At 40.9% G+C, this 26,445-nt stretch overlaps 1 protein-coding gene across 6 annotated transcripts in view; it reads right to left on the bottom strand.

The window, feature by feature from the left end:
• The window catches only part of XPO6 (exportin 6), a 61,049-nt gene that overhangs the window by 21,682 nt on the left and 12,922 nt on the right, over positions 1 to 26,445 (bottom strand). For all 6 annotated transcript variants that reach the window (XM_026065214.1, XM_026065215.1, XM_026065210.1 and 3 more), the window contains exons 2-9: positions 22,229 to 22,319; positions 20,404 to 20,516; positions 16,819 to 17,016; positions 12,287 to 12,446; positions 11,786 to 11,863; positions 5,673 to 6,126; positions 2,016 to 2,142; positions 1,098 to 1,207 (exon numbers count right to left, since the gene is read on the bottom strand). In XM_026065214.1, the coding sequence (XP_025920999.1) occupies positions 1,098 to 1,207; positions 2,016 to 2,142; positions 5,673 to 6,126; positions 11,786 to 11,863; positions 12,287 to 12,446; positions 16,819 to 17,016; positions 20,404 to 20,516; positions 22,229 to 22,280 (1,292 nt within the window). In that variant the 5' untranslated portion in view covers positions 22,281 to 22,319. The remainder of the gene's footprint in view (positions 1 to 1,097; positions 1,208 to 2,015; positions 2,143 to 5,672; positions 6,127 to 11,785; positions 11,864 to 12,286; positions 12,447 to 16,818; positions 17,017 to 20,403; positions 20,517 to 22,228; positions 22,320 to 26,445) is intronic.

The following is a 26,445-nucleotide window of genomic DNA, read 5'->3' as shown; positions in this document are numbered from 1 at the left end:
GTCTTAAAGCATGAAGGAAGTTGTAGCTATAGAAGTTGTCACTAAGGGCAGGTACTTCTGACTAAACAGCAGCACAAGCTGCTATCACTTATATGCCATTACATCTCCAAGAGAGACAGCTATTGTTTCTTTCGACTTTTTCTCCATAACAAAAAGACCAATGTGAAGATAATACAAGTTGCATGCACGTTTGCCGGACAAAGAAGGGGAGCAGAATACCAAGGCAGTGTTCACCAGCATTAGGCAGACACACTGGCAAATTAGGAACAAATTATAACCTAGCTCAAATGCAAATACATGCTACTTGAGAAATTAAAAAAAACATAGTTCCCATGCTGAAAGGAAGAGAACTGTCTGGGGTAAGCTAGTTCCACATTTGTTCTTTGTGGTTATGATGCCAGGCTGTCTTTCAGTAACTAACCACTTACTTATATTTAGCATACTCAAGGGGAAAGAAACGTCTACAGTTAGTGAAACACAACAGGACACATGCCATGGTAGTTTTTAAGCCTGCCACACTTGAACAAGATATCGGTGTATTCACTAGTCTTTTTAAAATGGCAGCAAAGGGATTTCTGATAAAACAAGCCACCTATTTCAAGGGGCAACAAAGGAAGAGCTGCCAACCACAGCTGCAATTAATACACAACGCACCATTAGCCATACAGGTGGGTCAGTAGAACTGAACTTCCAAACATAGTGCCATCGTGATTTTTCAAATAACTAATTATCCTCCAATTCTCCTGGTCTATCTGCTTAAATATATTCAGTTCAAATATATTCAAGTCCAAAGCTTTCTTCCTCTGGTTGCTAGGCTCACACAAAATATTTAAGTGACACTTTTTTTGCCTTAATTTGCTCAGTTTGAATTAAAAAGAAAAGAAAAAAAGTCTAAACTTTGGAGTTTCCATTACTATCACACAGATTCATTCAAAAGGAGTTCAAGGATTTTAACAAAATAAAGTAACAGGCATCTTGTGCAACTCGAGCATGTGCAAAGTTGGCGTAAACAATGACTTGCTCCTCATAGTTCTTCCACAGTGACCAGGAGAATCTCATTGCAGCCGCCACATCCTGACAGCCTGCTGATCGCTTACCTGTTGAGTACTGCTTCTTTGTCTGCCAGACGACTTTTAATTTTGCTAGTCAGATAGTCCAAGAAGAGCGTCCAGATGTCTAAGCAGGAAAAGTAACCTTCATGGGTAGGCTGAAATACACCAAAATTCACGATGAATGTCATGAACTATGGCAAGACTTTTTTATCACAGTGAAAATATAAGTTAGTATGCACTTCACACAGTGGGAAGAACTTTCATTAAGCACTGGATTCCTGCTCCACTGAAAAATGTCCACAAGATCGCTGGGGAGATTTACAAGTCTCAAATCTCAAAAGATGAGCAAGAGCCTTAGCACCAGGGTGGGAACCCAGAAATTGCAAGGGTGGTCTCAGCATTAACCAACTTTATGGCTTGCTGCATCAGCCTCTAGCACTTCATAAGGCTGTTTCCTTGTCATTATTCACATGTTGAAATGCACTGTGACAGCTTCTACAGCAGGGTGACAGTTGTTTGAGGTCACAGGGTTTAACTTTTTGAAAATAGTTAAAAACAAGCACAAAGAAAGCCTCAGAAACAGTAAAAGCAGCAGTTGCAGGAGAAAGAAAAGCACCTCAAAATATAAAACAAGTGATACAGATTTTTCCAGACAATATTTTCTAAAGACTAGCAGAGAAATAAAAGCAGAACCAAAGTTAAATACCAGACAAGTTACTCATGCAAGGTAACTACATCCTACTACTTTTCTCCAGCTAAATTCAAGAGAGAGACTCAACACATCATGTCATTTAAAAGTCCCCAGCACTACTGAACAAGTCCTAGTAAGACATGTTAAGTACTTTTTTCTGAGCTAGCTTTAGGTATCAACTCCACTGGGGAAAACAAGCTACCTGTACTGTACAGGAGAGAGTAGGAGAAAGAGGATAAAGGACCGAGAAAAACAATGTTGCGGTGGTGTACCTGATGAAAAGTGTATTTGAACAGCAGTGCCAGAAATTCAACCACAGGAAACTGGGAGTAGGATTCAATTCTTCGTAGGTGGACACTCACAAAGAGACGGAGAAAGTCTGTAAACTTCTCAATGTAGCTACATGGGAAAGAAAAGAAAATACAATTGAGAAAACATGAAGGACTCTACAAGGGAAGCAATTTCATTGAAATAGTGATAAATTCACTCAAAACCCTTTCGTTAAAAAGAATGTTACAATTAACAGCCAGTAGGACAATCAAAATATAAAGCCCTGCAACAATTACCTACAGGATGGGCAACCCTTCATTCCATTAATACCTGAAACAGCAGAAAAGACAGTCTAGTCAAAAGCAACTTTAATATTCAGATAAATATAACTGAGTTTCATCAGGCCTGGAAATAAGTACAGCCCCCCCACCCTAGAGAAATAAGTATTTAATAGCAAGGCTCATCTTACTAGTGTGCATATACAGTTAGTCAAATAAACTGCACCGCTGAGGAGATTCAGCTGAAAGCAAGAAGTTAATGCAAGAGTTAGCAATACATGTGTTAAAAATTCACAACAGGTGGTTGGACAGCCATGTAGTTTAGGGCTGGAAAGGACTGTTTCTTATGCACCGCAGATCAGCCATCATCCATAAATTTCCATACTGAGCCTGGTATTTTGTGACTGAATTAGACTATAATAAAATAAATAAATAAATAAAAGCCATTTTCCAAAACCCAGGACTATTCAATGCTTGGGATTGCACAAAGTGAAGATCCAAAAGGGAATCTGTTATCAAAATTTCAGGGAGTCTCATATGAGTCCACCACTAGAAGAAAAGTTAAAGGCCACAGCGGTAAGCTGTTACTGTGCAACAAGAACACGCACTGCACAACATGAACTTTGTCTGGGTTAGAAACCACCTTCACATTTACCTACACAGAAAACAAGCAGGTATTCCCTCATTCCATATGCACGACCAGAGCATTACGACGCCATACAAAGACCAAGAGCCTCAGTGACCCGGTTACGAGGCTGCACGCAGAGAAGCCCATCTTTCCCATACATTAAGAGTTCTAAAGAATAAAAGTATTTCACGTTTTTCTTTTAAAGAAAGAGGAAACTAGGGTTAGCGAAGTTGCAGACATGCCTGAACAGGCCAGTTTTATTACACTGCCCTGCTCTCCTCCTGCACACCCTTTTTTGAGGGGAAAAACTGTTCCTTCTAAATGAGAACTAACTCAGGATTGGAAACATTACCAGTTAACAAAAGGTGCATCACTGATAGTTAGTCTAAGCCTACAAATCCACACAATGTTTGGTATATGCAAAAAGGTCAGATTTACATTTACTTGGCACTGTCTGTTTGGCAAGACTTACCATCACTGAACACGTCTTCATTACTGACCAAATGCTTCAAAATTAAAGTATTTAGCAAAAACCAAGTATCTGGACCAAAACATACTTTTTTTTTTTTTTTTTTTTTTTAAATAAAAAGCAGCGCTGATCAGAGGTCACTGAAATTGGCATCCTGTTCTACAAGCCCCAAAGCCTAAGTTGCAATCTCTGAGCTATCGCTTATAACCTTACTAGACATTGCCCATTCCATAAAATATCTTGGAATCATCAAGTTAAAGCCAGCGCAAACAGGAAAGTGAAGGACAGTTCAAGCTTAATTTTTTTCTGGACTAGTCTGCCAGTACAATCCATTCAAAGCCATGCTGACTTTAAAATAAAACAGAAGATTAACCACCACAAGAGGCAGGGGAAAGAACAGACTTGGGGCAGACAAGCTCCAGAGACAGCAATATACTGAAGCGAGGCAGTTTAAACTGTGCCAATTTTGTTGAGGACTTTGTTAGTTCAAGTGAAAAAGAATTTCATGCCGTAAGTTCTTTAGTTGCGGAAGTAAAAGTATATCTATCCCACTAAGTGAAGAAGGGAAAAGTCTTCCCATCTTTAAGGTAGCCATTTCCGTGCTGAGGACAGAGTCAGCTCAGAGAAAGCTCCACTCCTGCAGAAGCCAGCTGCAGTTTTCCAAACTGTCTCCAGAGCATCCTAGTTACATTCCTATTTCAGACTTCGGTAATGAATAAAAAGGGATCTCAATTACAGACATCAGTCTCTGTGGATAACATGCATAAGCAGCAGAACATAATGATACAGCAATATGATCTCTGTAGCAGAGCTATAGATCTTCCACGGTCTTGTCAATGAAGGCTGCTTACTGACATTATCCATAGGAAAAAAAAAAAAAGAGAGAGAGAACAGAATTATACAGGGACTTCCAGATTTCCATGACAGCGTTTCTGAAATTCAGAATTTTAACACTGGGTCTCTAGCATGTGTCGCATATGCAAAGTCCACAGACTTCAACTGTATTAGATCACGCCTTGTTTTAGGAAGCTGAGCAATACTGAAGTCGGAGAGAGTTAGTCAAAAAGAAGGAGCAAGTAGAATTCATTGTTAAACAGAAGTCGAAATTAATCTAGATTTATTATCCCAAAGTTATAACTGTATCTAAAGATATGAAAAAGGGAGTTCTAGAAAAGAAAGAAACATGCAAGTCATCTCCACAAAGGGACCCACAGTTTGTTCCTGGGTTTTGCTCCTGGGTGGCTATCAAAGTAAAAAGAGAGCCTCAACATCCTTGCTGCTGCATCTGGGAACAAATATTTTATACAACAGTACCATACTCATTTATTTCCACCACCATGCATCCGTAACAAGATGCTGGGCACATTCACACAGTTACAACACATTTGCCAACGTTAGCCTCAGTCTGCCTGCCTTCCCAATGCAAATGCTTGCCAGCAGGCCTGCAACAAAAGGCAACATCAAGTTGTCACCTCTTTCACCACCCTGTCAACACATGGACTCAACCACTCAACACAACAGCAAGACAAGCCTCACTTTCACTTCTACAAGTAGGAACATCTGATATTAAAGAGTCAAGCTGTTTTAGGCAACAAGCATGGTAGTAACTTTCTGGAAAACAGAGAAAAGAATACGCAGCCTCCCAAGGTGCTGCTAATCCCCCTACTACCTCCAGTCAACAAGCACGCGAGAGCGCTGCTGAGGTGGAGTCATTCACCACCGCTGTGAATGGAGCTCCCCAAGCTATCTTCCGGTGTTGTTAAAAAAAACAACAGTAGAAATAAAAAAAGCAATCAGGAATTGTCACATCTCCGTGAAGAATATGAAACTACTTCCATTCTCTTTCAAGTTGTGACTTGCAGAATATCTACCCACTCTTTGTAAGTCTGAGTTTAAGACAGAGAAGGCAGATACCAACCAGAAAAGGGAATACTGCAATTCCTTTACCTCACTGTGCCTCTTCTGTTGCTCTGTTACAACTGAATGAAGGGCAGGTTCAGCTCTTGTGCCACCTCAGACCTGCAGTCAAACAGTGACGAACGGGGGGAAGGGGAGGAAGAGGACAGGAAAGAATACAAACCTGTGCCACCATGGTCACTTAGCAAACTCAGCCCCTTGCCAGCACCTTACCTTTGTGCACCTACCTTTCTGCCTGGCTCCACCAGCAGAGAACTCTGAAAAAAAGGTGATTAGACACACCATGCATGACCACAAATTAATAAAGACAGTCCTTTAGAAAGCAAGAGGCCCTAGTACAGCTACTTAGCTGTTTGGTTTCTCTTACCTTTCATCCAGTTCCTCTAGCCGGCTCTTCACCGTATGGGCATTATTCTCCTTGGTAATCTTCTGCAGGAGGTAGAAAGTCTGCTGGAACATCCGTAGCAAATATTCTTCAAACTCCATAGGCACGCAGTTCTTGGACATCAGTTCATTGATGCAAGACATAGCCAAGACGCCAAGCCGGCCACGCTCCTGTCCCAATACTGAGTTCTGGCTGCTGCCATTGACAGAAGACATCTTCCTAACCCGAGTGTCACAGCCGAAGCGAGCGAAGTGGAAAATGGTGGTGAGGAGCGAAGGGGTGATGCTAGTGGACAAAGGAATCCAGCTGAAGAGGTGTGCCAGGCACTCCAGTGCCAGGGAACATATATATTCACTCTCCGTATCAAGGATAGGGATTGGCTGGTTCAATAATTTGGCTGCACTGGGACTCTGCAACAGGCTACTTAACAGGTCACCTAAGAAACAAAGCACATACACCTGCATCACCAAATAAAGCAATTACCTTCAGATAATGCATTTGTAAGCTCTAGCTACACATCAAAAGCCATTTGGAGCCTCTGCCATTCAGCAAGTTAGTGTACAAATTTATGTCCGAGATGAACACATGATTAAGAGTTTTGCAAAGCAACACAGGAGACCTCTTCTCAACCTAGTGATTTTGTATTCCAACGCTTTCCTGATTTTTTTGCTCAGATTTCACATTAGATCAGACAAGTTGCTGGGAGGGGGTATTTCAAATAAACAAATACTTAAGTGTCAGCTCAGCCCTGCCCTTCTAGCCTTACTCAGTAACATACATGTGCAGTGTTTTGGAAAAGGTGATAATAGCAATTTCACAGGGTGTATTTTAGGGATTTATTATAAAACTCATTCCCCTCACGAAGCTGAGCCTCCTTGATGCAAGCTTGCAAAAATTCTGACACATCCCTATCAGAACGAAACTTAGCAAAGCTGGTTTTGCTTGCATACGACAGCTCGTGAATTATACGAGAGAGCGTACTGAGTCAGACCAAAGCCCAGTACCTTTTCTCAGAGTGACCAAAAGTCTATCACAAGCACATATCATATTTCCCAGCCTACAACCACTTGCAGTACAAGGGTTTCCTGTGCCAGATGGACTTTGAAGAATTCCCCACTGCCTAAAAAGATTTACCTTCCATGAATTTGTCCAGCCTCCCACTGAACCCACATAAACTTTTAACACATGCAACATCTCGTGACAGAGTTCCACAGCTTAACTATGGGTTGAGTGAAGAACTACCCTGTTTTGTTTTGAGCCTGTCATCTGCTAGTTTCATATCTGCTAGTTTCATTTCTTACTTCCTGTAAAAACAGAAATGGTGAAAAAAAAAAATTCCATTCATCTTCATGTCACTCAGTTGATAGCTCTCTATTGCAGTTCCTCCCCCTCAATTGCTTTTTGAGGGTGAAGAGTACTAGCTTTCTTGTTCCTTACATGGAAGCCATTCAAGACCCTTAATCATCTTTATTGCCTTTCAACAAAACTTTTGTTTCTGCTCTGTCCTTTTAACAAGGAAGGACCAGAACTGCACCCGCTATTCAAGATGCAAGTGAAACAATCTCACGCAGCACCATGTAGTGCTCTGTTCTTGATTGCTACTGACCTTAAGTTTCCATAAAAATATCTAGCATAACACTAAGATGTTGATCTTGTATAGTAAAGCTCAGCTCAGAGCCCATGATTTGGCAGGAGATGAGTACTGTTCCTCCCTGCCAAAAGCAGGTCACACTTATCTGTATTGCATTTCACTTACCAATTGCCCAGTCAAGAGACTTTCGAGATCTTCCTGCAAGTCTTCAGCCAGCCCTCTTTTTACTATTCTGACTATCTTAGTGCCTTTAGCAAACCTCCTTGTCTCACTGCTGACCCCTTTTCACAGGACTTTTATGAACTTGTTCATTAGCACAGGCACCAGCAGTACTCCACCGGTGATGACCTCCTCATTGCAAGAGCAGAGCATTTCCACTCACCCTTCACCTCCTACCTTCTCGCCCACTAACCATCAACGCAGAGACTCTCCCCTTATCGCACGATGGCCTTACTTTCCCAAAAGCTTTTAGCAAGAAGCCTTGGTGAAAGCTTTATGGAAATCCAAGCAGACGACATCAACTAGACTGCCTGCTAATTCACAGGCTTCCACAGACCACAAGCTGAAAACTGATTCACCTTCTCCATGTCATTCAACATAATTTTCTCCCCTGAGTGTGAATAACCTCTTCACCTTTAAAAATCCACAAGCACTCCCATATTAGAGAATTTACAGTTCTCCAGAAAAACAACGGAGTAAATTTATTGAAAGCGAAGTGACCCAGCACAACAGCAGTATGAGAAAAAGAGATATTATTTACTGAGCTGCTTCCAAAGTACTCAGAAGCATGAATGATGAACAGATTCCTCTTAAGCTTTCATTTTCAATCAAGATAAATGTCTTGCATCACTACATTCAGAACTCCCTGCCAAACCTTAGTGATGATTCTTCCCCTCCCCTCCACCCTAGAAGTTTTTCATGCAGCATGTTACTTCAGTTGAATTAGTTAACTTGGCACTTTAAGCCTTAATATCAAGGGAGTCCCCATCATAACATGCACAAGTATGCTGCAATTCAAGAGCTGCTTGCATCGGGCTTTTACAAAAGTAGATATGCTTCTATTTCAAAAGTCCAGTCCAGCAAATTCCACAAAATCAGACAAAGTAAGATTCTTATCTTTTAATACATCAACCTCAGCAAGAAATTGCAAATTAAGTTCCTGTACTTTACAGCAGTTGGTCTGAATATCTATTTTGCACCCAGTTAAATCACAGAAGCTCAGAGTTTAAGGAATTTTAAGTTATATTTGCAATCTTCATAAACAGGTAATAAATTTACAGGAGCAATTGCATTCATGCACAAGGAGAAAACTCTTGGAGGGTGCTAAGATCATGTTAGCATTGCAGGAGTAAAAAGCAGCAAATATTTACTTCTGTTACTCATTTGTTTACCATACATGAGTGAATAAGCCAAAGGAAAGTATTCATCAAGTAAAGAGATAAACCATGCAAAGAAAACATTTTGAGGCCGAGAGATTAGTGACAAGTAAATTCTATACTGATCCAATAACTCAAATGTTTCCCAATACAGGGCATTAGAGTTCCTTTGCTTAAGTGGTATAAGAAATGAGTTTAGCATGGTCTTTAAATGCTATTTAACAACTACACAAGACTTGCAAGCAACTACTTCACTTAGTTTCTTTGTGTGTGTGGGGGGGGGGAAGCAGCACTATAGATTTACTAAGTTCCTAAAGAGATTTTGGCTCTAACAGAAGATATTAAAGATTTATAGGGACTCAAAGGCTTATTTTGCCTTTTGGAACACCATTAATTTCATCTGAACACAAAAATAAAAAGAAAGCAGCTCCACTGAAGCTATGAAGAAAAACAGCAAGAAAGGTTTAAAATATCACTGGTAAACAGGACTACTTCACTGCATAAATACAGCTCAAGATGCGACCAACAACAAAAAGATTTAGTCAGCTTACAGATTTCACAAGCTTTAAGGACAGAGAAACAACTAACATATACAGTGCAGAATTTCATGGCAGAGTATCACTGAACCCACGTTTCCCGCAGAGTTCACCTTCCAAAATGCATTCGTTTCTGTCTGTAAATAAACCCTGGAAATAAACCCCAAAGCCACTAGCCACCCAACTGCTATTGATTGTTTGTCTGTCTTTAAACCCCAGTTTAGAGAGCCTAGAACCCATTTTCGGCTCTGAATGTCAGAAATCCTACTGGTACTCTTATTCTATTCTGTGAGCCTTAATATCATCAAATCAAACAGTGACCCAGGGGACATTTAGTTAATAAAGAAATCAAAGAAAATAAAGAAGTCCATCGCAAAATACAGAAAGTGAGCAACCAATGGACAGAAGTGCAAAGCACTCAATGCCTCACTGTTTTGGACTTCAAGAAGTTGAAGTGCAACCAGTTAGTTCCTTTAGAAATTCCAGACTGAATTTCATCAGTTCCTGCCTGTGTAAATTTTTTTATTTGAAACTTTTTTCCATTATTTCTGTGTTAACTACTGTCTTATTTAAATGCTTGGTGCAGTCTGAATTACTAGAAATTATCCTGAAAATATGCTGCGTGCAAAGTCTTTCTTTTGTTGTTGTTTAAAAGAGGGAGATGTGGAAGACCCAGAGAATTTTGAGCCTGTAGGAAATTCAGCACATGTTCACTTTGAGAAATATTATCTAGACAAAGTCACCATCAGTTGAATGAACAGATGAGGAGAAACTGCCTCAACACAAGCTACATCCAGTGATCCACTGAGGAACTGAAAGGACATTTCAAATGGGCTTCCACTGAGAACAATCCCAGATTTTGTTCCATTGAATGTTTCTATTACAAATCCAGACAACAAAAGAGAGTTTGTGGATTATACCAGTTTAAGTTATTAGCACTTCAAAACTCTCACTGAATGGGAATTCTTGAAACTGCTGTCCAAGGTGCAGTACCCTGTTCTGTAAGTGTGACCTTGAATTTGACTGTATTAAATAACACTCTGCTAGAGTGCATTTGGCTTACCAAGCAATTCAAGCTGTTTTGTACAAATACAGCATTATTGACCACTGAGTCAACTTGCTACCAACAGTGTTGAAACTAGCATTAATCAGCTTTTTGCCTTGGAAGACAATCTTTTTTAAATGTCATATCACAGTATGGTGAAGCACTTGCTGGCAGGGTGGATGAAGTTAGCGCTCCTGACATCCCCAAGCAGTTCACTCATGCAAAGCGATGCTCCAGGCTGAGATCTTTTTTCTTTTTCTTGTTTTTAACATTTGCTTACTGCAGCAGAATTTTCCCCTTAAAAGTGAGGTAAGTTTAAGGTTTTTATTTTATATATAAATACAGAAGTTTCTTATGTTCTTCTAGGACAGAAGCACTTGATATTCTTGTCCAATTCTAATTTAAATTTGAAAATTTTACATCACATCAAAACACCAAAACTTAACACAGACAGCTGATTAGTGCAATTTGGCTGCAAGGAGGTGATTTGCAACTTTTGATTAACTTAAGTTCCTAAAGACAAGTGAGTCAAAGATACCTCTCAGGGTTTTGTTAATTCACAGAACACAGTACACCCTGACCACAACTCTATATGAGTATGACCCTGGAGAAACAAATATCAGATCCAAAAGTCTTTCATCTCCTCCCATATGCAACTGGACATTATAGGACTCCTGAACCTAAGGCCCTCCTTTTTCCTTATTTAAAGCAGACAGAGCCAAGACAAGAATTCTTAAACAAAATGGTGATTTCACAGCACCACAGTGTTTCTTCTTGCTTCATATTCTGAGAAGCAGGAACGAACACACCATGTGCTGCTGGACAGCAAATCTTGGGTGAGCTTGTAAAAAAGGTCCTTGCCACATCAAAGTACCAGAGAAACCAGTAGTCATCAGGAATGCCTTTATAGAGGGTCACCCCAAACATACCAACAGCTGTCCCCTATTTAGCCTTAAAAGGATAAATGAAATGTACTCAAAGTATAAGAACACAGAAATGTGCTATCCATTTCAAAGGTAACTAAGGATTACGTACGTAAATGAGCATAGATCAGATAAACAGCCATGAAAGACTGTAACAGAAGTAGGCAGAAAATAAGCTTTCACAATGCATGTGCACAAAGTCCCAGTCATTTTTTTCTTTTTTTTTAAATTAGCGCTACAGTTTTGCTCCTCTGGCTTTTGATGTGCTTTTACAGCTGTGATTCACAGATGACAGTGTCAACTCACTGATGTTACAGCATTTTGAACTGATACTTCAAAAAGCTTATTGCCACCTGAAGACAAGAGGAAGCTATATGGGCACTCTTGAATGGGGTGGCATTTTCAGTGGAGCATTCCCTGCTGTGGAAGTTGCTTTTTCTGGTAAGATGTGCCTTTCTGACCAGGAATTTGTTGGCCTGCATACAGCTTTAGGAAAAGGTTATCACAACAGGTTAGACAGTAAAGGAAGGAATCTATGCCTCATATTGCAAGTTAAGCTACAAGATTATTATTCCCAGGTACTTTAAATTTAAGGTAGAAGTACTCAGTTTTAGCCATCCTTACCACTTTCTCCTGAAGTTGGGGATGGTGGCGGAGTGGCAGCAGTAACACTGTGTTTGTCCCAGATGCTCTCCAAAATACCTGGCCAAAGAGACATTCTTTAAAATAGCCTGCTAAAAAATCCCAAATTTCTTTAACAAACATTTTGGAGACCATGATAGAACTTTGGTAGATCATGATTATACAGTGTTTTGACAAGGAACATCGCCTTTTCTTAATGAACTTGAAGAAATCACTAAATGCTTACATACACAATCTAAATCCCTCTTCATAAACAGGGGGTACACTCATGGCTATAAATCCGTTCTGATACATAAGCTTGTTTTGTAGTAAGTTGAGCCAGGCACCTAAGCAGTAGAGTTCAAAGTGTTCAACCAGTAGGAAGCAGCCACCATACAGCCCTCACCTTGGTTCACTGAACAGTGAAAGCGCGAGCTTGCTAGCATCTGAGGGACGGCAAAAGACGACATTTGTTCCAATGCTGCAAGTGCAGTTAACTCATACCTGTGAGGAGCCCAAGTACTGTTTGCACCTGGTCCAGGAGCAGCTTCCGTAACTCTTCTTTCCGGGCTACACTAAGATCCTCTCGCGGACATGCCAGTTCTTCTGAAGTAGTTTTCAGCATGATCAGTCCCAGAGGAGTGGTCACAGGAGACTGAATTAACTGAAAGGAAACCACGCGAACATGGTATAACATTCTGCAAAACTATCAGATCGCAAGTACGAGATCAGTAATACTATTAGCAGTTCACCAGTGTTTCAAGACTAAGGCAGCATCAACTCCCACAGTTTATAGCGCTACATGTTGAGCGAAGAGAACTGCAGGCATTTGATTTCCTGAGACATTAATGCATAATGTTGCAACAGCTCAAGCACCATGGGAATCCTTGGGGTTTCAAGAGAGCTTTCATAATGTCATTGCCCACATTTGCTGTTCCAACATGTTTACCAGTAACAGTTTGTTCCTTGTTTACCGCCTGATGTCTGCCGACATCACCACTTCTCAGAATTGCCTCAGCACCAGCAGTTTCACCATGTAACAGAGCTGCTTTTGGAGCCGCTCAGGAGCCTGTGCCATCGGCCAAGCAGTTTCAACATTAAAAAAATCTTGTTCCTTCTAATACCTGATAAATAGTCACAGTCAATATGGAATGACCACAGAACACGGTTAAGGGATACAACGTCTCCCTGCATCTGTATCGGATCTCATACTGGAAATCACGGTAAATCTTCTAAAAAGAATGACTTTTAATGTGAACAGAAAACATGGGACCAGGGCCAGAGAAAGCAGTGATTTTTGCCTTCATTAGGCTCTGGGATATTAGAGACAAATTCAAGTGGGACAAAGTTCTATTTTCAGCTTAAAATGTTGCTCTTTTCTGCTGGCTTGGAATATCCAAAGCAACTTATGTACTACCTCCTGCAGGGGGGAGAGGAGAGGAGAGGAAGGGAATATAAAGCCAATCACAAGTATTACAAGCAATCTTTAAATCATAAATTACATAACGCAGACTGACCTCAGTCCTATTCATACTGACTCCCCCCAAACCAGAGACAAGCTGATTTAACACGGGTCAGGCTACACCCACAGTTTAGAGCAGCACATGAAAAGGAAAGCCCATACGTGAGCTCTCAGTCTAAACATATGTGAGCCTGGTTTTCAGAAAGCAGGCTTGAGGGCGTACATGATGCACTTATGGAAAGTTTGGATTGCTTTTTCAGTTCTAGCTGGCATCCATGGTGAAGGTAAGCAAATAGCTTCACGCAGTGACCTTCTGATGCATGAGCTCCATGAGAGTTTAGGGCAGACAAAAATGTTGATACGACAGGTTAAGACTCTTGCTATCACCAGTTTGCCCACAGCCCCTCTGCCAGAGGTTAGCAGCCCTGTGATGGGGCTGGCAGAGTGGAAACGGGCACAGGATAAGCCATTTCCCCAGTCTGATGGTCCTCAGCAGAAGCTGAAGCTTTATGCTCAAATGGGACCATAAAGGCAGCAATCTCAGACAGGACAGTAGTAATGTCTTAAGCTGTTGCTACTGGCTCTGCCAGGACTCGTCAGTACTCTGAGAATAATTTTTCATTTATCTTGAGATTATTAGTTCATATTATTAATGCAGCAGGACTTCCTATTTCAAAGTTTTTTTTTTCTTAAAAATCACAAAAGTAACCCGTCTCTATATCCTTTCTTCAAATCACTGAGCTCAGATCTACACTCAACTAAGCCCAAGAAACCAAAGGGGAAAAACACTCTCTCTCAAAAAAAAAATCCAAGCTTTAGAAATCTGAGTTTACCAGTAAGCCTAATAATCATTAACCTCTTCCACATTTGAGTTGTTCTAATGAGGGCAGCAGGAAAAAAAACAGAAAACAAAAAGACCAGATCCCTGCTCCTCTTCAAACAGCATGGCTGTTACTTCTTTCTTCGGACATGACCCTAAATCAGGTATTTGAAGCAGATGTTTGGCACAGAAGCAGAGAGCTAGAGAAGAAAGTTAATGAAATATGGAACACGTTGGTAAACTACAGAAAGGTTTAACATTTCCTCAGAATACTTTCAGGCACCATAAGGAAGTTTACTGAAGTGCCACTGCATGGCATTGCTAATGTTAAACAAATTCATACCTTCATAGAAGTAGCATTTTCTAAGAATTACTGCTTTTGAACAATGATAGCACAATAGCCCAAGTTACTTTTCCTCCAACGGGTCAATAAAAGTTTGAGAGGCTACTTAAAGTACTGAGATACAATTCAGTCCTAAATAATCAAGCAGTTAGTTCAAATTATCTTAGAAGGAGGACTTGAGCTTATCTTCAACTCCTTTGCTACTCTTCATAATTTTGGAGTCTTAAAGTTCAATATTAATAGTCTTCCTATGCTTTCTCCGAACATTTTTGGAAGCTCTGTGCTATAGAAACTAACTTCATGGGAACACTCCTTCAGAAGCTGAGCCCGGAAGGGGGGGCTTGAGGAAAGCCAGATACCCAAAGTGGGCTCTGCAATCACTTAGACAACCTCCAAAACACTAGAAAAGAAAGCAGAAGCCCAGAGGGCATTTCAATTGCAAATCCAGGCGAAACCAAAAGCCTAAACTGTAGACAGTTGTCACAGTACTTATAAGATTAACACTCAGGAAAAAAAAAAAAAGCAATATATTGCACTATACGATTACAGAAAGCTATTAGAAAAGAGATTACTTCTGTTGCTAACAAGCCTTGTAGGTAAAGTTGGCACTTTTTGACTTCGCAATTAATACTAGATCCATTTGTCTTAACAAATAAACTCCTGACACTTTGGGCCTTTGATTTATTTGAATAACTGCCTTGTGGCTTGTCTGTAGGCACAGTTCCATTCAAATCAATGTAATCATGTCGTCAGAAAAGACTGTGCAACACTTCGGTTTACACTGGGCCTGTTAAGCCAAATACAAACAGTTTTAAGAGAACTGGAAAAGAAGTACTCGAACCCAAGCAGGAGGCTTGCGCTGGCCAGGTTGCAGGGACAGCGAGCTGCGAGTTTGGCTCAGGCTGTACCATTTGACTCCAGCTTTGCAAGGAAGACGCTGGATTACAAACGACCAACGTTCAAACCAGCGGCACTGGCTCAACCATGACTCTCAAATACATATTCTAGCCTTTCTGTGAGAGTCCACTTAAAAATCTCCGCCAGCATTCATTTACGTCATCAGGTGCCAAAGATTTTTAGGATAATTTTGGCCATTAGAATTAGGTGAAAAACCTCCAACAGCTACTTTCAGAAACTTCCTTTCCGAGAGTCATCCAACAGTGACCCAGCCAGGGCTTTACTGACTTTTTTCTTTAAATAGAATAATCCACAACCCACACATTTTCAACAATTACACTTTAATATTTAAAATTCCAAGTGTGGTTAATATTTGTTGCGCACTATTATTCCTTTGTCAAAAAATATTACATGAACATGATTTGTTTGGTAAGGTATCTGAGCTAAAGGCTAAAATGCTGAGTATATTCACAGAAGAGCTTCACTTGCATAACTTTGCACAGAAGGCTAACCAAGAATTTAAAATTACGGTCAGGAAGACTCTAGAAGTTTCTCAACTTGCTCAAGTTCACAGAGAACACAAGAACTACGGTAGGTCAAGACTTCAATCCGCCTTTGCCTTCAGCATTGTATAACTATAACCAAGTCAGCTTTAAACTACCTGGTTTAGGAACCAGCAACAGCATCACTAGGACACCACGGGTCCACGTGAGCTGCAAAGCAGCCCGCAAACCTTGTGGAAACACTACTCATGTGGCTGGCCAACTGGCTCTACAGTAAAGCAGCCACTCAGCATTCCTGGTAGACTTCAACTCACTTCACGGACATATCCCAGACTACTGTTGTAACTAAAACAGAAGGTGCCGAGACACATTTGCTGGCAAAGCTTGGTGCAGTAGTCTGAGACATTTCACCCTGACAACAGAGTTAGCACAAGGGAACTGGCATCCCCAGTGTCTAGTCCAGTGTCTTGGTATAAAGTTAACCTCTACAGCACACATTCCCTTCTGCTGATGCTGCTGTGGCAGAGAACTGGCACTGAGGTGGAGTGAGCTCCGATTTACTAAGCCTGCTGCAGCAACACTCATGAAAGCTCATCTGTCAGCTTATGTAGCATATTGGCAATAGAACACAGCACATCTACATTGCTCTTCCAGCAGGGAAGCATTAGCAGATCTGTCATCAAGCCACCCTCTTGATTTTCTTCCAGCAGTCAGTATAGCACCAGGAATTAAACAAATGCCCCTAAATGTCAGAAGAAGGCTCCATTTAATCTCAACACAACACTAGGAAAAAAAAAAAAAGTGGAATGTGCAAGAAGCTACAAGTTATTTGAAAAACTAAAGGAAAAGGAATTAGAAGAACCTACAACTTTCTTTTCCATGTAATTGTTTCTTATTTAACCTTTGTCAAGAGAAGTCACTATTCAAGGATACAACATAATGTCTCTCCACGAATTTAATTAATTTTTTCTTTTATAAACTTCAGCATATTTTCCAAAGATACATTCTTACCTGCAAGATGTTAGTGAAGAAGTCATGATAGAACATTGGCCAGTCTTGTCGGCCAATATCCACAATGACTTTGCAGAGTTTGTTCCTGATGAAGTAAGGCAGAGTTTTGTGGTGAGCTAGAAGAAGCTTGGGCAGGCAGCTGCGGATCTCCATTTTGTCTTGAGATGGGACCCCAAGCCACATCTTATTGATTAGGTTCTGGAAAAAGAAACAGGCCTCCCAAATGAGTACATCTTAGACGTGCCAAAAGGAAATGCTTCATTGAAGTTGAGCAGTTAGGTGTCTGAATAGGATAACTTTAACCCAAAGATACCATGTATCTTGCAGGAAAAGCATCTTAATACATTTCATCATAGCTTCCTTAACATAGGTAAAAAATTACCTCAAAGCAAATACCCCCCCCCCCCCAAAAAAAAGCAGCCACAAATGTAGTTACCAAGTTTACTGTGAAAGCTGAGTAAGTACTATTCTCATTGAGAGAATTCAGACATACAGCGCAAGGATAGACAACCATGTAGTGCTGCTCCATCATATGGCCCATGGTTCCTGCTGCCTGCCACAATGCACAGACAGGGAAAAGGCTACAGCTTTCAATAGCCACACATCTACCCAAGCTTCTCCCTGACCCATCATGATGACTTAAAACTTAAGCATCTACATTTGAACTAGTTCAGCTCTCTCTGCTGTCATAGGCAGACCTGCAGATAAGGAAATGAGCAGATATTAGCAGGTTAAACAGAAAATTCTTCTCTTTTTGTAGAACACTTCAAACAGACACTGTGTTAGAGCTCTGACACAGCCTCACTGGGCAAAGAGGTGAAATGTAAGATGTTACGACTGCTCAGCAGTTTGGTATGGTTCCTGACACCTTTGCACGAACTCACCTTTACGGGTTGTTTAAGCTAATAAAAGCTAGGCAGACCAAGAGCAGCTGAATAGAAGGCACAAGCCCCGCACCATTAACTGTAACTTGGAATAAGCTTTGCTGCTACCTAACAGGGTACTCAGAAAACTGGGACAGTGACATCTCAAGCTGCTGAGCAAAACTCACAGCACTCATCTCTCGTAAGCCACACAGTGTACAGGTACAAGCTCCAACAACAACAAAAAAAGGAACAACGACAGATTTGCAGAGCGCCTCCAACACTAGGCAGTTTCACGAGAGATGTGCTTCCTCGTCCCAGGAACTATTACCAGTACAGCTTTGAATAGACCAGCATTTTGATCAACCGGCATGCATCAATTTAACCAGTTCCAGGTCACACAGAACTAATTTACATACATATAAAATGAAGCCTTTCCACCATCTTTTAATGCTGGACCCTTTGAAAGGGAAAAAGTATAACCCCGTACGAGGCAGATATCAAGGGGAAGCAAGTTCTGCTTTGGGAGAACCTGATGCAGCAAAGGTCTCCTGAAGGTCTAAGCTGGGAGGCCACCTCACGATTCAAGAACTTTGCAGGGACAGGATACCACTTTAACAGAAAGCTTTTAGCCCACTTTAAAATGGACAAAATCCATAAGAAGGCAAAGTTGCAAAACTACTTTCCTGCAACGCTACAATCCCATTTAGGGCCTCTGGAGTATTAGTAGCCGAGCCTCTCAGGATAACTTATTCAGGAGGCCTGCTACTGAGGCAATGTCTGTACCCATTTGCATGCACATAGTTTGGAGAATTTGAAACCAAGAAATCCTGTGCAGCGAAGGGCTTTGTTGCAGAAAATGCTAGGCTGTAATTATGGTACAAACAACTCCAATTCACAGTATAGAGGTTTCACTGATATTAATAAATGAAGTGCCCCAAAGAGGTTGCTTTTTGTTTTGGGGGCAGAGAAGATACTGTCTAGAAGTATTGCTTAAAACCTACAGCTTTGTTTGTTTAAATCAGCAAAAACAAGCAAAAGCTCCTCACTGCAAGTCCAGAACAAGAATTTCAAAAGCTCAAATAAAAATGAAGGGATGCTTTAGCATTAATATTCATGTTTAATGCCCACAGAATTTTGTCCTACTCATTTGACTTCAAAGTCACAGCTTTCTGAACCTATCAAATACTTTGGGAGGAGGAAAAAAAAAGTATCTTTTTCCAAAAGCAAGATGGAAAAATTGTTCATCTGGGCAGGGAGACGTGAGGATTTTTATTATAGATCTGCTGTTGCTTTTTAGACATTCTAGAAGATAGAATGTTCTCGGGAAGTTGTGAGGATCATCCTTGTGTTCACACAGATACTTTCGCTGATAAATTCAATCCTAACATATCTGATCAGGCAGTACTACAATAGTTAACTTCAGAAATTCCAGGTTCTCAGTTGAGAGATTCTAATCTCTCGGCTAAGCCGTGGACTCATTTCCCTCAGTTTACACGTGGACAGTGATTTCTTTGTTCTGCTTGGTTCTGGGCACAATTATTTTTTCAGTGCTTTTTTTTTTTTTTCCTCTCCTTCCAGAGAGGCAGAGGCTCAGTCATCAAAATGTGTTTTCCTCCTCTTGAAAAATGCTCCAAATGCTGCAGGCCGCTATTGTGCGACATCCTTCAGCAGAGAATGGAACAAACTCCTGTACCATTTTTGTCACACTTACCCCTTTTGAGAGAGAGGGTGGCCTGATGGTTAAGGGCAATCCAGATTCAGTTTGCAGATTATTTCAGACTCCCTCCCTATGCAACCCCAGATACATAAAGCGAGCCTTTTAATTCAAGAAGTAAGACAACAACAACCTGGGCACATCATTTTTGAAAACAACACAACTTATATTAAGTACAGAATTGCTTGCACTATCTAAAAAGTGGCCCACAGCAACAGGTATGAAAACATTGAATTTGGAGCAAGGCTCAGACTGCCAGCCCAGTCGAGAGCCCAATGAAAAGGCTATAAACGGGCCAAGGTAAGGCATGACACTGACCATGTCCCAGAACAGACCCGCTACACTTTGTTAGGGTAAGACTCCGCGCTGCTCGCTGAGAAATCAGTTCAGCAAATGAAACTGTTCACAGAACACTGTACTTTTGTTTCTTCAAATAGCTATACAAAAAAAAGAGTCAATATTCAGGCTTCTAACCATAACTTTGTTCTCTTTTATAAATAAGTAAGAAGTGGGATGTGGTCTAAGAGCAGCCTTCCCTCAACAACTAGCATATAAACTTGCTGGATATAGTTCAAGAGAGCATCAACCGCAACTACTAAATGTCAGAAAATAACAGCAACTTTGCCTTTCCTCTTAGCATTACAGCTTGCAGTAGCTAGGAGCAGATAACCATGCATTCGTTCCTGATCCTAAAAAATCATGAAGGCAATAACACTCTTAAAAGCATTGCACAGAAAACTCGAGCAGCCTCTGAAATTGGACATAATTTGTACTTAAGAGATGCCAGGAAAGTAATTCTTCAATTTGTGTGCAAAGATTCATATTCTGCTACCCTAAACCAGCCATTAAATAATCCCTTTAGGAGAGAGCAATAAAAGCAAGCTTTATCACTGTACTTATTAGGATTGCCATTTTAGACAAACATTTTTGAATACAATCGATTGCCAATGAAAAATTGCATCAGACACAGAAAAAGCACTAAGCAGGCAACAGTAAACACCTTACCTCAAACACAGTCAAACTGTACATCATTACGTAGTCGTTCCTTGTACTTGACAGGAAATAGAGGCAGAATCTCCAGGCTCCTATCTGCTGGGCAAAGTTATTTAAAAGCTCCTCTGAAAAAATAAAGTATTAAAAAATATATTAAAACGTGTAAGCTGTAAACAGATCAAAGATATCACATACATAGCACACTGAGCATGGAAGAAACCCCATTTTCAGAAGGCGACTCAAACAACCTGAAATAATCATGCTCAAAGGTATTAAAAACAGCCTAACAATGGGCTTTAGCGAAAACAAAACGGGCATGTCACTTTAGAAAATACAGTTTTGACATTGGTACTACACTAGACTAATAGCTTAATATTAAAATACAAGTTACATACAAAATATTAAATTATGACAGGAAATATCAGACAACTTGTACAACATGCAACATTACCATTTTACCTATAAAAGCCAAATGGTAGGACACCAGGTCACTGTGAAAGACTGGGAGGACTTCAGATCACATACAGCACTAAACAATCTTGTTTTAACACGATTGCTCCAAGAGCAACTAATTTTATTGTAGGTCAGCATAACAGATTTCTCTGAAGATTCAGAAAACAGATATGGGATTTGGTCATCTTATGACAAGTGACTATGCACAAAACGTGCGAAAAAGAAAAGCTGCACGGGCTGTGTTTTACAGGCCAACTGAATGCAAGTTTGCTTTTTCCTGCAACCTGCCTGAGAGAACAGGGAATATTGAAGGGTTTTCCCTTTTCCACAGCTCTGACATTTTGAGTTTTGAGTGAGAAACTTTTTATGGGGGGCAAAGCAATTATAAGATGAGACTGTGCTTTAACAAATAGCTAAGTAGTAAGTCCTGAAGGAATACAGCCTACATCCCAGAAGCTTCTGCAAGAATTAGGAAACTTGGAAAAACTACTCTGTGAATCCCCGAAGCCAGTAGTACAGACGAGTCTGACCTCCTTTCTGACTCATGCGTCGTGGTGTTGGGAACATGGTAATGGTATTTGTTATACACCTAATTCATCCTAACTGAAAAGGCAGGCCTGATTTAGATTCATTCCAGCAATACAGGTGATCTCCACAATGGGGGAAAAAAACCGTTGGTTAGTTGCTTATTCTTTACTCTTCCAGCTTTCTAGAAGACACCTTTCATGCTGATTGTAGTTCTGGTACAAAGGCAGACGTTTGAGAGGAAAAGCAAATAGCCAGATTATTTGCCTATTTATGCCCATTAACCACAGATGCAGGAAGCTAATCTAGAGCACCGGCAAGAGTTCTCTGCCAGTTTTCAGAAGAACACAATTAATAAGGCCAACCAAAACACAGCCTCACTATTTATTTCCATTTGTAACTGCACACTAACTAGGACATTCTTCTGCTTTCCCTTCTTAATACAGGAAGAATCTGAAGTCCACGCTCCATCTCTAGGCAAAAAGCAAAGTTTTTCCAAGACATGCAACCCAGCAACATATGGCAGAGAAAAACTAACATCCGTCTCATACGATAGCCAAGTTATTACTCTGCGGAAAGAAGGTACTTTTCCATGCCCACAAGAGCAGACAACCACCGATACATTTTCAATAGGACTTTTCCTAGAATCTCCAAAACCCAGACCATACAACAAGTGTTCTTGAGGAATTCTCCCATTCTTCAAGGTCATATGCAAGAGAGGCTAAGATGCCATTTCTGTATCAGGTAGAGCACTTTCATCCCCTACTTCTGTTTAACAAGACCACCAACTTACATCTGTTGATGTATGCAAGCAGCAGAAAGCGAATGGGACCATTCATTAAAAACGGTATGAACTCACCTATTTCACGTTTCCGTTCATTTGTTGTGCAATTGTGGAAAAACTCTGTCATTAGACTCTCCAAAGCCCGTAGTGAGGCCTCTTCAGATGCCTGGAAACAACATTTAAAGGAAAAAAGTTAAACCTAACTTGTGCTCTGACTTGCATTCAATTTAAAGCGTAGGTGATTTCTCCATAAAACAAAGCACTTGGAGGTCAATATCATTCATGCTGTATGTTCAAGCAAAAGCCAACAAAATAGTGAAGTCCGGGTATAGGGCAAAGTATAATCTGGAATTTAAACTGCAGAATGGAGTCAAGTAGCAACAAGATTTGCTCACTGAAAGTGAAAGCTTTGAACGTGATGAGTCCATTTGTTCAACTGCATTAATTAATGGCAACACTTCAGAGCAGTTTCTTTCTTTTCTTTGGTGGCATTTAGCAATTACAAATTAGCTCACCCCAGTGAGAAAATTCTCAAAAACAGTAAGGTCAGGTGAACATGCTTTCAGACATTTAGTGGTAACAAGACACAGCATGGGGCAAGCGAGCCTGGATAGTAGGACTCTGACACCTACTATCAGCCCGAGAGTGGAGCCCCAGCCACACCACCACTGATGGTGCTCTGGAAGAAGCAGCCTGAAAGATTAGCGAACATCCAGACTTCTGGAAAGTGATACGAGTATTCTGTTGTTCAACTTGGGAAGAACACTTTTCCCCCTGAAATTAGCTCTTTTACTGGAATTAATCAGTTATAACTCAGTGTATTGAAGTCCTAAAAAACAGGACTAGCGTACAGCAGTTGCAAGGTTGCTACAGTTTTGGGACTGCTAAATGCTGCTTGCAAGAAGTAGACCAATCCTTTAATTTTGGTATCTCTCTGGAGTTGGGATGATTTTATTCTAGCAGTAGCTCAACACTTGGCTTAGCCACTCCATCTGCTCTGCTCTTTCCTTAGGTCTAACTCTAGAAAACAGTATTGTTATGGAAGAGATTACGCTACCAGTCATTCCTCTAATGTTTTCAGCTCATGCTATCAATAATAAATGCATCAAGTCCCAAGATCAAATCTTCTTTTGCACGGAAGCAAAGCAACCCATTAAAGAGAACTGAAATGTCTTCCTCAAACAAAAAATAAAAACAGAAACAAAAACCATGACAGGCAGTGTTCTTGGAAGAGACTAGTTGTGGAGAGATTAGCAAGTGAGACAACTTGCAGAAACAGCACGCACCTCTACCACTGGTTTCTATTTCCACATACAGCACTGAGTTTCCTCAAGCACCAGAGCCAAGTAGCATGAGAGTATCTCCTCAAATAGCCTGACATTAGACTAGCACCCCAGGAGAACCAAGAATTCAACACAACAGCATGAGAAAATTAATTCAGCTCTGTTCTCTTAACAGCTGACAATGGATGCTCTGTAGGACACCGTGCATTTTCAATTACTTAGCAAAACAGCACCGCATTTCATCTTACCTTTCCTCTCCCTCTTTTCTTTCTTTTTTTTTTTTAAACAAGATGTGCTCTAAAAATCAAGGGAACATTTTAGCAAAAAACATTCTGTTAGTGGGAAATAGGCTTAAAATAAGCTCCAATCAAATCAAAGCCTTGTCCTCTTAAGCAAGATCAAACATCCATTATCACTTCTTTAATCCATTTATACGTGCTGCTTTGAAAACGGTCTCTTGCACTGTAAGCTTCACCTTCAGCTTGACCCTTCCAACGACTAAACAGTTTCTTCCTTCTGTCAGTCACCATTTCCTAGATAACAGCAACACTGTGGATGAGAGTCTCACCTTAAAGATTTTAATTAAGTGGAGTCCTTGAATGATATTAGGCTACAGTCACATTACCATTTCTGCACATTTCTTTCTTGGATGTGCACATCATCGCAAATTCCTTCCTAGCCTACTTGTTCCCAATTAGAAGCAGACGTACAAATCCCATGTTTTAGTAAATCCCTGCAATTCAGTTCTTTGCCACTCAGCAGCAGAGCGGGTCCCACCAGCAGTTTCAGACGCCAAACCTCCCAAGAACAGCTGCCAAACTGGTCACATCAACGCGATGAAGCCGCATTCCTTGTACCAGAAGCACTGTTCCTCCTGTCCTGCTTCTCCACCAACCCAGGCTGCCTCAGTTCGCAAAGTCCTGTTACCTCTTCACCCAGGAACGCTACAACTTGATTGTTTTAGCATAGTTAATTCAACACTTCTTTAGGAAGAGTAGTCGACAGAAGTCAAGAATTTTCATGTACAACAGTCAGTTCTTTTTTAAGTGCAAGATTTCTGAGCCTACTTTTCGAAGTATGTTGCAGAGTTTTCAGAAATATTGAACATCTGACATATCCTCCATGGACTTTAAAGTGTCCGGGCACTGAGGTTTTAGAGATGACATTACTTAAGAGCCTATTCTTAGGAAGGAACTTAAAAAAATCTTTAATATAAAATATCACCATCACAGTATTCAAAGTGTCAAAGGAAAAAAGGGAACAGCACAAAGCTAGCATTATGGTTTCGTTGCCAGAGGCATGTTTTAGCTGTGGATGGAGTTGTCATGTGGTGCATCTGTCACACACCTAGTCACCATGTAGGAAAGGGGTGTACTATTCTTCTAGACAAATGCTTGCTCTGTATTATTTTGTCAAAGTTCGGAGCTGTACTACCTCTAACTTTCCCTTTTGGCCAGAGACAGGGAAGGGTTGGGGAAGAAGTCACCTTTAACAGGCATCTCCAAACAGGATTTTATGGAAAAAGGTCTATATGCTCTGAAGCTGGCTAGATTCCAGGACTGATTTGGGGCAGAAGGAAACAGCGTGACCTCAGAGATTGCTTTATTCTCCTATTTGACTTCTCCCTGCTGTTCCAGAGGCACTGCCAAGGGAAGGTGGAGTAGCACGAGCTGTCTGGAGCAATCAGAACCCAGCCCACAAGCGGCTCTGCAAACAGGAGCGCCTCCCGGGCTCTCCCCAGGGTGCTCCCTGATAGCCGTGCCAAGCGCACCCAGTTCTAGCTCTTGGCTCCACTTAAAAGGGAGACAGGAACACTCTGCATTTGCTAATGCCTTTGGGTACTCCTCAAGTTAACCATTTCTGGAGCATGCTGTAATTGCCCACCTTTTAAATAGGCTGATAACTAGGTTGTCATGATAAGGAGGACCCATGCTGCTGGACAGCTGCAGAGGAAGCTTACCGCACACATCTAGTCACTCCAGAAAGTGGATTATCTATAGAGAGACCACAACAGAAGTAGTACTGCAAGACCTGCAGCTGTATCTGTCTTTAATATTTCCAGCTACACCTCGGTATTATTATTCACTTTAATATGCAGTTTTCTTTCTTCTGGGAGCCCATGTTGAAGAAAGGGATGAAGGAACAGGAAAATATCACCTGGGCCTGAGCAAGTAATGCCAAAGAAGTCTGATACTAAGCAGCAACACGGATACATAAACGACTGCCTCAAAGGACCCCTCAGTCCTGTGCAAGGCTTCACATTTAGGAGAAGATCGAACCCCACGGCAAGTCAGAACCGACAGTGTTCAGCCCAGCAGGAGTTACTCCATAGCTCTATAGCGTGATCACACTGAAGAAAAGCAAGTGCTGCTCTCCACCACCCCCTTTGAAAAAACCTGCCATTTATTTTCAATTAGCAATATTGAAAGCTAGCAACCACCCTTGTACCACTAGCAGGAAATCTGGGCACTGCCTGACTAGTGAAACTTTGTTTCTCTGTCTGGTGTGAAATGTAGCCATTTGGGCCACAAGCAAATTTCATTGTAGATATATTTTCACAGAAAGTCATGAAGCCTGGACCATCATTAGCCAAATTTACTACAGATTTTCTGGGTAAAGCCTGGCCGTTTGCCTCACCTTCATAAGGCATTGTGAAATGTTAATCTATTAAGATAGAAATACTTCCCACTCATTTTCACAAGTCATAAAATCCACCCAACCTTCTCCTCCCACAGTGTATTTAGGGCCAGAGAAAGCCTTCAAGGAATGACATTTACTCTCTTCCACAACCATTTGAGGAAAAAAATATTTATGTTTCTATGAAACCTGTCTGCAGAGCAGGTAAAGTGAGCTTTTTACCCCGAAAAACTTCACAATTCACTGAAAACTATCCAGGTGAAGTTTGCCACGTCACTACCTACACTAGCTCCGCTGCTTCAAGTTTCCCAGATGCTACGATTGAGCTAATAACTTAGGACTGCCACACACAGGATTTTAGCTGCCAGATTC

The sequence above is a fragment of the Apteryx rowi genome, unplaced genomic scaffold, assembly GCF_003343035.1.
Source record: "Apteryx rowi isolate R43461 unplaced genomic scaffold, aptRow1 scaffold_225, whole genome shotgun sequence".
In the NCBI taxonomy this organism is placed as follows: Eukaryota; Metazoa; Chordata; class Aves; order Apterygiformes; family Apterygidae; genus Apteryx; species Apteryx rowi.
This window is presented reverse-complemented; position numbering and strand designations above follow the sequence as displayed.